General features: G+C 42.1%; 1 protein-coding gene across 1 annotated transcript in view; it reads right to left on the bottom strand.

Annotated features, from left to right (window-relative positions):
- Nucleotides 1–9,912: 9,912 nt before the first annotated feature.
- OPRD1 (opioid receptor delta 1) overlaps nucleotides 9,913–17,366 on the bottom strand; it is a 34,165-nt gene continuing 26,711 nt past the window's right edge. The window contains exon 3 of the mRNA XM_083173359.1: nucleotides 9,913–12,463. Coding sequence (XP_083029485.1) covers nucleotides 11,931–12,463 — 533 coding nt within the window. The 3' untranslated portion in view covers nucleotides 9,913–11,930. The remainder of the gene's footprint in view (nucleotides 12,464–17,366) is intronic.

The raw sequence follows: 17,366 nt of genomic DNA, 5'->3' as shown, positions 1-17,366 counted from the left end.
GGGCACTATTTTGCCCATTAATTAATTCAATCAATTAATTAATTTTCATAATTATAGTTGAAAGGCAAGATTTGCAGGTCCATATATGTGAAGGGTATGCCAGCGTACACGGACGTACGCTCACTCTCACGAGCGGTGACATAAGCTGACTTTTCTATTGAAAACAATAGGGACCCGTCCGTGCAAGCTGGCGTACGCTCAGATAGCCGCAAGAAGTCGGTGGGAAGACGGCCGAGAGACGTCCGTAAACGGTGGTATACGCTCAATTGTACGCCAGTTGTCGGAGTGTAAGGGCTGGCCCGTCCGTGTACGTTGGCGTACGCACATTTGTACGCCACTCCCCTTCGACGTTGTTTCTGCCAGTACGTATGCGGCTGAGTTGTGGGTGGACTTAACCCCAACGGCCGCGTACGGATAGCGTACGTTGTTTTGGAACGTACGCACATTTGGCCGCTCCAACCAGAATAAGGCCCAGAATCAGGTAAAACCCCAACAGACGGGCTATTCTCCCTCGTGGGGGTCGTAGACCCCCACGAGGGAGAATAGAGTAGATGGCGAGCACAGCGAGACACTGTGACCACAGCATGGTGAGCGCAGCGAGTCCGCAAGGGGCTTGATGTGCTTGCCCCTCTCTCTGAGTCCTAGGCAGTCAGGATTCCGTTGGTCGGTGTGTTATACCACACCCACAGAATCAGGGTACTCTCTAATGGCTCTATACAGGTTGAGTATCCCGTATCCGAGTATCCGTTATCCGAATTATTCCGAAAACCATACATTCCAGAAAGTGAATAAAAAATATTTTTTTTTGCTAAAAACTCACTGGGGATATTTGTAACAGCACTACTGGTGACATGATATGTAACTGGCACTATATATGTGCAAGAAAATGATTGCTTAGCATTCAAATTCAGTATCTGAGATAGTACACAAATTTTGTTTCATGTTTTCAAACCTTGTTTTTTGAACAAATAAAATATATTTGTGTGTATTTTATGTGGTAATAAAATATATTTGTGTGTATTTTATGTGTTTATACAGCATACATGCAAGATACTTCAAAATACATAATTGAAATATAAAAATATTCCGAAATACGGAATAATCCGTTATCCAAAATTCTCCTGGTCCCGAGCATTTTGGTTACGGGATACTCAACCTGTACTATGTGGAGAAAAAGGGGAAATGGAAATGGTTCCAATGAGAACCAATGATAGGTGACCTACTATACATAATACGTTGATTTATAAGCTGTAAATCAGTAAAACACATTGAAAGTAACCATGATTTATATGCGATTTGGTGATATGTTATTTTAAAAAGTGTTTCTATGCTTTTTTAATCAATTACACTTGTACCACCAATACAATGTATTATACTGGTCACACATGTAATTTGGGAGACCATGCCACATTTGAATAATTCAACCCAGCATTTAAACAGACTAGTTGCAACAAACTCCAAACCATTCGTTACATGTTAAAACAGTTTTCAAGTATTACTTTGTTAGATGAAAACTGGATTAACAGCATATCTGAAAATGAATATGTATGAGCACTGAATGGTAGGGCATTTTGATCTGTTTAATGATATACTGCACTATACAACTGAAGTTGATTGAATTGAAAAAATACTATGTTAATACGTATGGGCTGTTGAAATGTTTTAACACATACAAGCTAATAGTTATTATGGAATTACTCACACTTTTTATTACATAACTACTCCATAATATAACAATACAGCATAGTTTCACAGTAGAAATAATACGTATGTACTATACTTAATCATTTAAAGAGTTTATCACAATATCAATTAGTGCAAGTATTAACCCTCTGAGTGCCAACATCTCTGTGAGAGATGTGCAAAATATCTGATAAAAATTGCCACATTTTTTTAATATAAATTCAAATAAAAAATGTGTAAAAAAAGATTAGATTTCCTGTATAAGGTAAACGTTACAGGTCATTATGATGAATAGAAATGCTTGCTTGCCAATTTTCACACCTATTTTGAAAAATTCACTTGGCACTCAAAGGGTTAATTTTTATTTTCAACAGGAAAGGCTGCATCACTAGCGTGGCAAATAAGAGCCTCTGACCAAGGTTTCAGAGTGCAAGAGATGCTGGTGATGCAGTGATGGATTGGGTTGTCAGAGGCCAGGTGAGTCAGGTTAAATATGAAACAGATGAAGTTAGAGACATCTGAATTGGAGTGACATGAACATGACACAGACCTAGAGCACATCCAGCCCTGAAAATTTGGTTCAGACCACAGTAAATTAGAACGCTGAGGAACATTCAGCCACATACTCTATGCAAAACAGTTTTTAAAAAAAAAAAAGGTGGTATTAAGGGCAGATACGTGATTAAGTAACACTTTAACATAAATGGATAGATAGATAGACAGATAATATTGACTGAGACATTGATGCGAGCGTGGAACATATATATATATATATATATTCTATCTAGCTATCTATTTCCTCTACAAGAGATTTCTTCAGGGATTAATCTGGATAATTGATTTCATTTGGAACATTGATTTTACATAAGGGGGAGATTTTATTTACACTCGTGAGCGCAACGGAATCTGCTGCGCTATATAAGAAACTGCAAATAAATAATAAATAAATAAAAAGGTGGATGCTGCAGTTTTGCCAGCCAACCTGTTAAGTTTGGTACATTTATAAATATGAGGCATGTAACAAAGGTATGATTTATCTCTAAATTAATCTGCGATCTTGAATATAATAAGAACATTTTTAGTCCGACTCAATTAATCTCATGTGCATTACATGATAGACATCAATCATTTATCATCCTAGAGATTAACCCCTGATGAAGTCTTTTGGTGACGAACTGCATAGAGTAAAGATTGCAGGACCACACAGCTGAGAAATTTGTTTCCTTAATATAAGGGTGAAAAGCGTTTAACTCAGATATGGAGAACCCTGCAACAAACTTATGCATTTAGCATTTTAACATGTTTGATTTTCTAAGAGTGTTTCTGTTAGTAAAGTTTGCCAATTTGGCTAACCAATAAATAAAGAAATTATATAAAGTAATAAAAATAAGTTAAATGTGGTCATCAACATATCTGTGATTAAATAAATAATTCCCCCCCCCCATTACCTTCTTCCATTTCTTCCATATCTAATAGATATGTTATATACATATATATATATATATATATATATATATATATATATATATATATATATATATATATAGATACAAAAGTACCAACACACTCGCCATTCCTAGGAATGGGGTGCAAACAGCACCCACATCCCAGGGTGGGGTGCGGTGGCCTGTGACCACACACTCTAGTAAATACAAACACAGGGAGCCCAGCACTCACTACAACAAACTGACTCACCTTAACATTCAAATAATCAATAAATAAATAATGGGGTTTTAGTTCATGAATTGATCAATGCATTTAAGCTTGCAGCCCATCGCCAAGGGACCCCATTTCACTGCAAGTCCTACACTAACAACTGTTTTTCTTGAGAACCTGGCACCTGCTTACACATCATAGCTAAAATGAACATGTGTTTTTTTTCCTGGGTTAATGCTCAACTGCCAAGTAACTGATGGCTTTTATAAGGTGAGACAATCCCAAACACAGCACCTGAATTAGTATTAAAGGGGCAGCTGTCACAGGTTTCAGGTAAATGAGCTTATCTAGGGTGCATGAGAAAGCTATGATCATATATATATATTAATAGATGTATTCATTGACTTTTCTTGATTGCCATTATGTTTGGATTGGTATACACTACTGTTCAAAAGTTCACTTGTCCTTATTTTGAAAGAAAAGCACTGTTTTTTCAATGAAGATAACAGTAAATTAATCAGAAATACACTCTATACATTGTTAATGTGGTAAATGACTATACTAGCTGCAAATGTCTGTTTTTTAAAGGAATATCTACATAGGTGTATAGAGGCCCACTTCCACCAACCATAACTCCAGTGTTCTAATGATACGTGTTTGCTAATTGTGTTAGAAGTCTAATGGATGATTAGAGACCTCTTGTGCAATTGTATTAGCACAGCAGAAAACAGGTTTGCTCATTAGAGAAGCTATAAAACTGGCCTTCCTTTGAGCTAGTTGATTTTCTGGAGCATCACATTTATGGGTTTGATTATACTCTCAAAATGGCCAGAACTTTCATGGTAAACTCGACAGTCTATTCTTGTTCTTTGAAATGAAGACTACTGTATTCCATGCAAGAAATTGGCAAGAAATTTAACATTTCCTACAACGTTGTGTACTAGTTCCTTCAGAGAACAGGACAAACAGGCTCTAACCAGAGTAGAAAGAAAAGTGCAACATCCTCTCAATAATAGAGAATGATTTAATGGATAAAAACGAGAGACAATTTCTCATCAACTTGTGCACTCAGGCCAAGATATGCATCGCCATAAAGTGGATGGCAGAGGAAGGCCCGGAGGTGGGCATGTGGAGGGCACTAGTTGATGAGACTATTGCCCACGAGAGACATGTCTTTGTGACTAGGGGTACGGAAAATAAATTCCACTTAATTTGGAATAAATGGTGAAACAAATAAGAACATAAGTACGAAATCTGGATACTTGACACTGGACAGGATAAAGATACAAAGTGAATCTGTAAATAGTAGTCAACTTTAGAAAGGGAGGGGGTTTTGGGGGGAGAGGGGGAGTGAGGACGGGAGACAAGGAATAGGAGCAGCAGATATGTAGAATAGAAATGTATTAAACAATGTGAGTTGAGTACGTCCAAGACTCGGCGCTACACAGTGACACCCGCCTGCATATAGAAGTAGGGGGAAGAGAAGAAGATTGGTAAAAAGCCTATATATTATATAAGTCCACATATCACTAAATAACACTATGAATAACTTAATATATAACTTAGGCACTGTAATAATAAGTAAGATAGAGAGAGAGGAGGAAGAATTATTAAGTCAAAAAAGTAGATATAACAGACAGTAGACCACAGGACACAATGTAAAAAAAAATCACTATGACACTGAATAAAGAACAGACACATAATATTAAAGTAAAACACTCAGGAGTAGTTTAGTTGTTAGCACAGATGGACAGTCACAATTGAAGTCAATTAACGGAGGTCAATGATGTGGCGCCGAGGAACGGAAGGAAATAACAAATGTAAAAATAAAATGTATGTACTCAAAGTTGAATGTTGTATGAGATGACCAAATAACTTAAATGTTGAAGCTTCACCCCCCTATTTTTATGTATGAAGATGAAATTTATATAAATAAAGATGAATTTAAAAAAAAAAAAGAAAGAGAAGTGCAAAACTAAGCAAGAAGACAAGTACATTAGTGTCTCTAGTTTGAGAAATAGATGCCTCACAGGTCATCAACTGACATCTTCATTAAATGGTACCCACAAAATGCCAGTGTCAATGTCTACAGTGCAAAGGCAACTCAGCGATGCTGGCCTTCTAGGCAGTGGCAAAGAAAAAGCTATATCTGAGACTGGCCAATAAAAGGAACATATGGGCAAAAGAACACAGACATTGGACAAGAAGATTGTAAAAAAGTGTTATGGACACACTAATCAAGGTTTGAGAAAAGGGGGATGGGGAAAGACTGTGCTGAGTGTGCGGTATATGTAAGGCTGCTGCAGGGACCCTAGAGTGTACTACAGAAACACTCTAACAGATGCAAATATTTTTTAGAAAAAGAGAGGGTTATGTCTGCGCATGCCTAAACCACTAAAAAATATAATAATGACACTATGGCCTTCATTCAGATTTGATTGCAGTACAAATTGGTTCCCAAAATGGGCAAAACCATGTGCACTGCAGGTGGGGCAGATGTAACATGTGCAGAAAGAGTTACATTTGTGTGGGGTGTGTTGAAACTGAAATCTAAATTGCAGTGTAAAAATAATGCAGCCAGTATTTACCCTGCACAGAAACAAAATAACTCACATAAATCTAACTCTCTCTGCATATGTTGCATCTGCCCCACCTGCAGTGCACATGGTTTTGCCCATTTTGAGAACAAATTTGTACTGCGATCAGATCTGAATAAGGGCCTATGTGCTCAGGGACATCTTAACAGCAGTGTGGGCCCCTGGGCAAAGCAATGCACTGAGGCTCTTACCCATTCAGCTCTCCTAGGGGTGGGGGGTGCTATCAGCAGCAGATTTTATGTCCCACTGGTGGCAAGGGGTGCTCTATCTTCCATTCAGCATGTAAGACCTGGAGCAGTAACTTCTGCTAATTACTCCATTACTGCACAGGTGGTGGGAAGGTGAACACTAACGTGTGGAAGGGGGCACTGAGCTGAATGAAGGATCCCTTGTAAATGACTTCCAGGTAGGTAGGGGGTGTTTTATATGCAGGGGAGGGTTGGATAATGGAGTGGGCTTAATATTCATCAGCAGCCAGGGACCCGCTCCAGGCGTGCATTAGTCACCCAAAGTGGATTACAAAGCTACAGTCCCCAAAAAAACGGAGCATAAGTACAAGAAAATTCTATGTTTACAGCACTGCATGAGTGAGTGTTACTGGGTGCATCCAGACTTGACAATTGTCCCAAAGTGACCTGAGTGTCCTGCATGTGTGATGTCTAACCTGCTTACAAGCTGCAATTATTAACCCACTGATTGACACTGTTAACCTGGGCGCTTTTCCCAAGTGTGGGTCTAAACTTAACAGCTGCTTCAAGAGGCAATTTATGTGGCTATACTAACAAAGAACTTAACCCATTGTGTGTTGCTAAAATGTAATTGGGCGCATTACTGGAGGTTTCGCCAGCTACTATATCAAGCTGTGTTTTGCTGTAGTGCATAAATTTGATCTATTATTTTTATTATCCTTATGACTTTTTTAGTCACTATGGCCCTTATTCTGATCGGTGCGGCCGGATCCGAATATGCGGCCATCACCGTGCGAGCGAAACCCCGCCTTCCATACGGATCGCCAACTCCGTCCATACGCGGTAAGAAGCTGGCCGAATGGACCGCACGTGTATTTTTCATGGAATACGCCTCCTCCATCTTAGGGAACCTCCCCCATCATTCGATTGTCGCAGAACATCGAATGCAGGACCGATTGGTCCACAAGCTCCCACAACCTCAGACCACACGGACATTTCTCCGTGCAAAAGCAGGGATCTGGGCGGGCAGCTGACAACCGGCGATGTCATATGTCCGCCCCCTACACGTGCGTCACGACTGCATTACCATACGTACGCCCAGCGTTTGCATGGGAACGCCCATGCAACGCGGGGCGTATGCATATGGTAATGAGCCCAAATAGCCCTTCACGCCCCTCTCCACCCCCTGTTCGGAGTGTTCACATTTCATGCGGGATTTGGCCGTGCGTCCGGCTCGCACATGCGCAGAGACGCCTCTGCACATGCGCAGACACAAAACATCGGCGGCACGAACGCACGCGGATATTACCGCACCAACCAGAATAAGGGCCTATATGATTGTATTTTATATAAATTGTATGAGATTGTCTCACAGGCCGGTGGAAATGTTGAAATAATAAATTCTTTATGATTGTGAAAAATAAATAATTTAAAATCCATTCAGATACTTGTGTTACAGTCCATTAGCGCCGTTTACATTGTTGTCGTTGTTTCTGGTTTAAAGTAAAGGGTTGAGGATCCCTTATAAACGGAAGGTTTGCAATGCTGTGATTGCTACAAAAGGAGCATTCTTTGACGAAAACAAAGTTTGAAGGACAACATTATTATTTCAAATAAAAATCACTATTTCTAACCTTGCCAATGTCTTGACTGTATGTTCTATTCTTGCAACTCATTTGGTAAATAAAAGTTAGTTTTCATGTAAAACACACAATTGGCTGGGTGACTCCAAACTTTTGAGCAGTAGTGTGTGTATATATATATATATATATATATATATATATATATATATATGCAGGGCTATTTTTCGGCCGGAACGCCCCGGAACGCCGTTCCTGAAGCTCTTCTGCAAAATGACGTCAGCAGGAACGACATTCCGGGACGTCTGCAGCCTGCCCCGCTCTGATGCGCCGCTCTGTTCTGAGAGGAGAGAGAGAGCACTGCGCATCTCTTCCTACCTTATCTGTGTCCCTGCTGTCATCAGCGTCTCTCCTTCCTTCCTTACTGTGTGTCCCTGTGACATTAGCCAATCAAAGCTCATCGGCCGAACTCCTTATTGGGTGCCGGCCCGCAAGCCAATCCGAGCTCACGTGCCGGCAGCCAATCAGGAGCCGGCCCGCGAGCTTTGATTGCCTGTCACAGAGATACACAGTGAAGGAAGTGAAGGAGAGACGCTGATGGGGTATCTGTGTAACCCGGCATCAGGCATCAGGCACGCAATATGCAGTCTGCCTCCCTGACAGCTCAGGAGGTGCACCTGCAGCAGGAACATCCTCCTGCACACATCCGACAGCAGGCTCCCACACACTGAGGTGAGCGGGGATGGGGGCAGTTGTGTGTTCTGGCCCTGTGGGGACATATGTGTACCTGGCATTATTGGGGCATATGTGTACCTGGCATTATTGGGGCATATGTGTATCTGGCATTACTGGGGCATATGTGTACCTGGCATTATTGGGGCATATGTGTATCTGGCATTATTGGGGCATATGTGTACCTGGCATTATTGGGGCATATGTGTACCTGGCATTATTGGGGCATATGTGTATCTGGCATTACTGGGGCATATGTGTACCTGGCATTATTGGGGCATATGTGTATCTGGCATTACTGGGGCATATGTGTACCTGGCATTATTGGGGCATATGTGTATCTGGCATTATTGGGGCATATGTGTACCTGGCATTATTGGGGCATATGTGTACCTGGCATTATTGGGGCATATGTGTATCTGGCATTACTGGGGCATATGTGTACCTGGCATTATTGGGGCATATGTGTATCAGGCATTATTGGGGCATATGTGTACCTGGCATTATTGGGGCATATGTGTATCTGGCATTATTGGGGCATATGTGTACCTGGCATTATTGGGGCATATGTGTACCTGGCATTATTGGGGCATATGTGTATCTGGCATTATTGGGGCATATGTGTACCTGGCATTATTGGGGCATATGTGTATCTGGCATTATTGGGGCATATGTGTACCTGGCATTATTGGGGCATATGTGTACCTGGCATTATTGGGGCATATGTGTATCTGGCATTATTGGGGCATATGTGTACCTGGCATTATTGGGGCATATGTGTAACTGGCATTATTGGGGCATATGTGTACCTGGCATTATTGGGGTATATGTGTACCTGGCACTATTGGGGCATATGTGTACCTGGCACTATTGGGGCATATGTGTATCTGGCACTATTGGGGCATATGTGTATCTGGCACTATTGGGGCATATGTGTACCTGGCAATATTGGGGCATATGTGTACCTGGCACTATTGGGGCATATGTGTATCTGGCATTATTGGGGCAAATGTGTATCTGGCACTATGGGGGACATATGTGTATCTAGCACTGCACTGTTGGGTGGAATATGTGTATCAATCCCCCATTTTCATTGGCCACACCCCATGTGGCATGTGGCCACAATCTTTTTTGCATTGTGCCACTAAGTATTTTTTTAGACTTGCACCAGTGGCTTGGAGGCAACGTTTATCCGGCACTGCTGGGGGTAATTGTGTATCGGACATTACTGTGGGTATTGGGGGCATTGTATAACTGGCACTGCTGATGGCATGTGTATATATGGCATTACCGTGGCATTATGTCTATATATGGCAATGCTGAGGGCATTATGTATTAAAAAAAAGTTTATGCAACAATTGATGCCCCGCCCCTTTAGTAGCCCCACCCACATCACCGCCCACATCTGCCCCGCCCACAGTTCCTGAACCTATTTTCCTACAAAAATAGCACTGTATATATATATATATATATATATATATATATATATATATATATATATAAATCGGTGGGTAGTCGGCACTCAGCTCCTTAAACTAAATGAACCCCGTGCCCTCAGCAGGGTCCGGCACACCGGACAGATAAATATGTGATCAGTCGTCTGCGGCACTGGGGACCGACAAAAGCCTTTATCAAGGCTTTTCTCAAAACAGCTTTACAGCTTTAAAGCTGTTTTGAGAAAAGCCTTGATAAAGGCTGAAATGTTAACTACCAAGCTGGTTGTTGTGTGAGTTATTTGTCAGTCCCCAGTGACGCAGACGACTGAGCACACATATATATATATATATATATATATATGTAATGACACACATGCATATCTATCAATTTATCCACTGTATACTGCAGCAAAGTAAATGACTTACCACATATCTTTGGAAAGAATTAATCTTTCACTGAAGCCAGAAGGGGTGGCCTACAGCCAGACAGGTTAACCACCTGGGCTAATAGAACTAAACACTATTACTAAGAAAGAAAAAAAGGTGACAGTACTGTATACCATTAGGTACTAGAAGCACAGAGATACTCTATGGTGCACATATTAAGCAGAGGGCCCAATGAATCATTATGACCAGGACCTAATTAATGGCTGCATGAACCTGTGGCTGGAAATGATCTATTGTAAGATATAGAGGAGCTGTAACCAGTGCTGTGGGGGTGTCCCCAGTGATGTGTTAGTGTGGTCAGCATCATTTGGAAATATACACCCTGGACATGATCAGACCCAATATATCTCATAAAACCATATTTATGAAGTAGAAAAATGCATTAAGGAAAATATAACTTTTATTACATAATATTTAGCCCAATCTTGTGGCCGGTCATCATGATGCTATCAGGACGATGGACCTATTTTTATGTGACTCTAGACCGGATTGTAAAGCCCTAAGAGTTTGCCATTTCCCCATAGCACAGGACAAACAAACTATACCTTGGTTGCTCTTTTGAGTTCTATCTGAACCTCCCTTTGCCCTCCCCCCCTCCCCAAAACAAACAAACAAAAAAAACCACCTTGATTCAAAGGGACTACAAACACCTGTTAGGCTGAAATCTAAGCAGTTTCCGATACTGTCCAGCAAATTTGCCACCTTTTCTTTTTATAATACATTGTGTGGCTTACATATAAAGTAACATAGAACCAGAAGGCTGTGCTTCAGGCAAACAAATTGATCATAATGGTTTCCAAGATTTTTGTGAAAGTTGTTTATTGCTTCTTTTCTTAAAAATTGTGTGTAGTCTGGTAGAGTTTTGTACAGGAGTCATCTGTCTACTGAAGTATAAGTGTTTCTTTTATTTTGTACTTAAATTGTTAATACTGTATGTTAGGATTGTGTGGATTTGGATGTATTCAGATCTGTTTTTCACTTCTTTGTTGTTTTCCAGATTGAATTCTAGTAAGTGTGCTGTCTTGTTTAGATTGAAGCAGGGCTGTATTGTCCTCCCAGTTAGAAACCAAGAACAAGCAAATGTCTGCCCTTTCTTGTTGCTCAAAAGATTTCATGATGGGAAACATCCAGGTAACTCCCCCTCTGTAGAGGTGGAACATGTAAGCTAAGGACAAAAAATAAGTCACTTGGAAATTGGGGCAGTAGGACTATCCCTACTCCCAGCCAATTCATTATGCAGTTGGTTTACAGTAAATGTTCAGTAAACTGTTTATATTCAGCTAGTTAAGTAATATTTCAGATCCTGGAAGATATATATGTAGCAATATCATGAGTAACCTTACGGTTTAGCCCTCCTCTTCAGTCACATCATCCATTTGTGAAAATGTTATCTTTGCGCGAAAAGTACAAAAGTTTTCTTTTCATTTCAGACCGCAAAGGATCTAGTTGGAAAGTGATACAATAGCTTTATATTCCAACTAGCTTTCTTTTAGAAGGGACTAATGGAATTTCCTACTAAAATTCAGTAGTACTAGTAACCTGAGTAACTTCTGAGTTCAGATCTCCTCCACTGCAGCCTCGGGATCCTCTCCTTCGGCTGACCATGTCTAGTCATACCGGCTTGTCGGGGGCATGTGACTGGGCACATGTGGATACGTGATCCCGAGTGGTGTTACGTGCTCTGCTGAAGCTGCTCTGCTCAGAATGGGTGCGGAAAGGAAGGCAGAATTCGCGGAAGCATCTCTTGAAATTTTCGTCTAAGAAGGCATAGAGGACAGGGTTTAGGCTGCTATTGGTGTACCCCAGGGCGATGCAGAAATGCCAGCTAGCCACCACATAGGGGTTCCTCTTGTCAATTTCAACCATGGTCCACACAATGACAAAGATGTGGATAGGTGTCCAACAGATAATAAAGGCCGCCACAATAACAAGGACCATACGGGTTATGCGACGCAGGTTGCGGTCTTTCTCTTTTGAGCCAGATAGGAGACGGACACTGCGGAGGCGCAGAATCATTAACCCATAGCATACTGTAATGACCAACACTGGCCCTACAAAGGCGAAAATGAAAACACAGATTTTGGTTACGGTGTCCCAGTACCAATCTGGATGAGGGAATTGAAGAGTGCAGAAAATTGTGCCAGCTGTTGAAGGCAAAGAAAAAAAGAAACAGGATAAACATAAGTGCAGATGTCTTTTATATACCATTAGTTCCTTTTAAATATACATAAACTTAACTTTGAAAACTGATGCATTTTTTATACTGTATTTATGTATCCAACCAAGTAATTGGAATATTCACAGCAGAACAGATTATTTCAGGATATATGAGGCAGTGACTTGTACATTGGTTTATAAGTGAGAGCATGACTGTCAGTGACAGCTGCAATATTATGATATGGAGTGGAAAATGCTGGTCATCTAAAAGTCACAGACTAATAGATAATGGATGGAAGCAGTATAAAGTTGTTATGTTACACTACTACAAACTAATGCATTAAAGGACCTAGTTATCTAGCTTTTTGCATAAAATTGTGTATTTTTCTAAATTGTTGCTATGCACCAATAACAGACCACAATCCTCATAATTATTAACTAGTTACCAGCCCATGAAAATAACAGAAGGTAGCAGTTAAGTCAGCGGCTGCTGTTGTGTGCACCAGAATGGAACAATACTCTAATCATAATTCGTCGTTCGTCTGTCATCAATATCTTTCGTCAACATCTTTCGTCTAGGACACTGGGTTCAATGGAAATGTTTTTCAACCAAGTTGGTCAAAACAATTGTACAATGTGTATGCACCTTTAGAGGGACTTCCTAGGCAGGGGGAGGGGGCGGGACTTGATGTCATCAAGCCCCACTCCATTATAGTAAATCTCATGAATTGCGGCTCTTCATGGAGGGGGTGAGGCTAGCCCCACCTCCTCCCCCAAAGAGGTGCATTTTGCTGTATTTTCACCCATGGAGGTAGTAGTTGGGGGGGGGGGACGACAGAGGTGGGGGTTCCACAGACATGCGGGAGGCTTGCCCATCCTTCCGGAGGCCAGGAGGTTCACACAATTTTCAGGAGCCACCTGGCCATTCCAGGAGGGTAGGCATGTATGCCCCACAGGTTTATGCCATCGTTAAATTGTATAAGCCTCTTTATGCCTAATGGTCCACAAACTGGGAGATCCCAGCTGCTGTTGATATCGGCAGCATAGACACCTGCTGATGCCGGTGGCCACCGAACAACGGCGGGGGGCATGGCCTCTGTTGACAATCCACTCCCTCATCTGTACATGCACAGACAATGGAGCGAGTCATTAAAGCCCCGCAGAGCACGCATCGGGTGTCGGTGGGTGCATACACACTGGGCGAACCCCCCCGTGGCCCTCCCCTGGAGCGGTGCGGACATGTCCGCTCCCACAAATTGCTGCATCATCGCCCCCATCAGAACTTAAACTGAGATCACCAGGCGATTGCAGTTTAAGTGTTCGCAAACGTGCCAGTGCAATCTGTGATTTTCAGACAATTTGGGTCAGAATAAGGCCCATTATTCTTGTTAGCTACATTTAGTACATAGCCAGAAATTGTACTTAAATACTAAAAGTCCAGCCCTTCTGCAATTATTAATACATAGGCCCCTAAAACTGTTATACTGATCACACCTGTAAAGAGACAAAGGGGCTAATTCAGTACCCATCATAGATTACTAAATATAATAATAGCGATGCAATTGTAAAACTTTGGAATCACATGACTGGGAGGGACCCAGCATGTGGGCCAGCCAGCTAACCCCCCCCCCCCCCCACCGCCCGGCATTGTAGTTTTGCAATTATACTACAGCACACCCTGAATTAGGCCCAAGGTTCGCACAGCCAAGTTGTTAAAGCTAGGACCAGTTTGCCATATTCCCTGTGGCAGTTGGTATATGAATGCTTTGTACTCTGTCTTACTGTCATGATCTATAAAGTGAGAACAAAACTGATGCTTTCACTTTTGTGAATCAATGTGGCTTCATTGTTATATGAAAAACTATGCCCTGTCTGTTCCAAATGAAGAGTTACATAATAGCAATGAGAGGCGTAACCCATTATTTTCAAAATCCTGAATAAAGTGAGTCATTGTTTTGCTGACAAATTTGGTTTTAACTCCACACATATCTGTGTCACTGTCATCTTGTATTTCGATGCATTGTTTCTATAGAACACTATGCTTATGCCCCAGGGAGGTTTACAGGGTACGATGTTGAGCTTACTGGACAAAATCTACTCTAAAAAAGCTGCCAAGAGAAATTGGAAATTTACGCCCATATGCTGAGGTGTACGCATCAGAAGATGCATCAGCTTTCCATGCTTTGCATGCACCAGGTTTAACCCCTTCCCGACATTTGACGTACATTTACGTCATGGCCGGGATGTACTTCCCGACACATGGCATAAATGTACGTCATGCCATTTAACTGTCACCGCGTCTATAGACGCGGTGACAGTTTAAACATGTCTGCTGTCCCTGACAGCAGACATGTCCCTGCATGCCCAGGGGGGGTGGCGATGCCTCCCCCCCGTCGGCGATCGCTGTGATTGGCTGTTCAAATGTGAACAGCCAATTACAGCGTTTTCTGTGTACCGGCGAATAACGTTCGCCGGTGACACAGGGATCGGTGGTGATTGGTGCTGTAAAGTACAGCACCAATCACCACGGGGTGTAAGGGTGACACTGGTGTCACCCCACCTCACCCCACCCGCCCCCAAAGACCGTGATTGGTTCGCCGGACCGACGGACCAATCACAGCCATGGAAGGTGATTTAAACTAACGGTGACTGCACTGCAGACGCCATTCCGGTCTGGAATTGCGTGCAGTGCGGTCACCGTACCTATCTGCCGTGATATACTGACCTGATCCTTGCAAAATACTTACCTCATCACCTGATCACCTGATCACTGCTTGTAGCGTGCTGGATGCTTCCTGGATCTGACTTCTTGTGACTTCCTGCTGCTGCTGCAGTGTGATAGAGTTATAGATAGATAGAGAGAGATAGAGAGAGATAGAGAGAGATAGTGACAGAGTGTGCTATATTTTGTGTCTGCTACCCCCCCTTTTTGGGGGTGCAGGTTTTTTTTTTATATATATAACTGTCAGTGCTGCTGCTGCAGTGTCATAGAGTGATAGATAGTGAGAGATAGAGAGATAGAGAGAGATAGTGATAGAGAGTGCTATATTTTGTGTCTGCTACCCCCCCTTTTTGGGGGTGCAGGTTTTTTTTTATATATATATAACTGTCAGTGCTGCTGCTGCAGTGTCATAGAGTGATAGATAGTGAGAGATAGAGAGATAGAGAGAGATAGTGACAGAGAGTGATAGAGAGTGCTATATTTTGTGTCTGCTACCCCCCCTTTTTGGGGGTGCAGGTTTTTTTTTTATATATATAACTGTCAGTGCTGCTGCTGCAGTGTCATAGAGTGATAGATAGTGAGAGATAGAGAGATAGAGAGAGATAGTGACAGAGAGTGATAGAGAGTGCTATATTTTGTGTCTGCTACCCCCCCTTTTGTGCTGATCAGTATATCTGTGCTGATCAGCAACTTTTTGGGGGTGCAGGTTTTTTTTTTTTTTATATATACCTGTCAGTTGCTGCCAGTTGCACTGTCAGTTGCACCAAAGGTTGTGCACCTGCTGCCCCTCACTGGTAATCAGTGTCGCATCACTGATCACCTTTTTTTTTTTTTTGAGGGTGCTGTGGGGTCTTTTTTTAATTTATTTTTTTACACACACTGTGATTTTGTGGGTGTCCTGTGGCCACTGTGCGCTGATCAGTGACGTACATCACTGATCAGCTTTTTCGGCACAGGGTTGATCTATTTTTTTTTTTTTGATCAAATTCCTGTTGCCTTTGAGCGCTGTTCAGTGACGGACGTTACTGACCAACATCTGTGCTCAATTTTTGGCGCAGGACCTTTTTTTTTTTTTTTCTGCACTACATACACACTACACACTACATACCCCCCGGGTTGAAATAAAGTTTGTCCCCCCCCCCTACACTATACACGTGTTGAAACATTTCACTACCAGAAACACAAAAATAAAAATGGCATCCCAAATGTCATCCCAAATGTCATCCCAGTCATCCAGAAGAATGTATTCAGCGGAGGAGGCATATGCCATGCTTGCCTCTGACTCTGACACAGCCAGTGAGGCAAGCTGGGAATTTGAAGGATTCATCTTAAGCTCCTCTTCCTCCTCTAGTGATGAGGGACCCCCTCAAAGACGCCCCCGTAGAGCAGCTGAGACCCCCCCCCCAACAATTGATCTCGTATGGACCCCACCACCAGACAATTTTGAGCCCCAGGTTCCTGAGTTTTTGGCCATCCCAGGAATCCAATTTGATTCCACAGGTCTCAGAGAAATTGACTTTTTCAAATTATTTTTCTCTGATGATTTTATAAATTTAATGGTGGACCAAACTAATTTATATGCCCAGCAGTTTATTGCTCAAAACCCCACGTCATCATTTGCTAGGTGGACCCCTGTAGATGCAGTAGAGATGATGACGTTTTGGGGTCTGGTGTTTCATATGGGCATAGTAAAAAAGCCAGAAATTAGGCAATATTGGAGTACAGATGTTCTGTACAGCACCTCACTTTACCGTATGGCCATGACCCGGACTCGTTTTGAGTTAATCCTTAAATTTTTGCATTACAACGATAATGCACAGTGCCCACCCAGAGATGATCCCACCTTTGACCGGCTATTCAAAGTCAGGCCGGTCATTGATCATTTCAGTGCCAAATTTCCAGAGATGTACATCCTAGATAAATTCATTTGCATAGACGAGTCCCTTATACATTTTAAAGGAAGGGTTAAATTCCGCCAGTACCTTCCCAGTAAGAGGGCAAGGTATGGCATAAAAATGTATAAGCTGTGTGAAAGCACCTCAGGGTACACTCACAGGTTTAGGGTATATGAAGGGAAGGATTCAAGAATTGAACCGCCAGAATGCCCCCCCTCCCTCGTAGGTGTTAGTGGAAAAATTGTCTGGGATTTAGTGCACCCCTTCCTGGAT

Source organism: Crinia signifera, chromosome 2, assembly GCF_055691185.1.
Source record: "Crinia signifera chromosome 2, ASM5569118v1, whole genome shotgun sequence".
NCBI classification, from domain to species: domain Eukaryota; kingdom Metazoa; phylum Chordata; class Amphibia; order Anura; family Myobatrachidae; genus Crinia; species Crinia signifera.
This window is presented reverse-complemented; position numbering and strand designations above follow the sequence as displayed.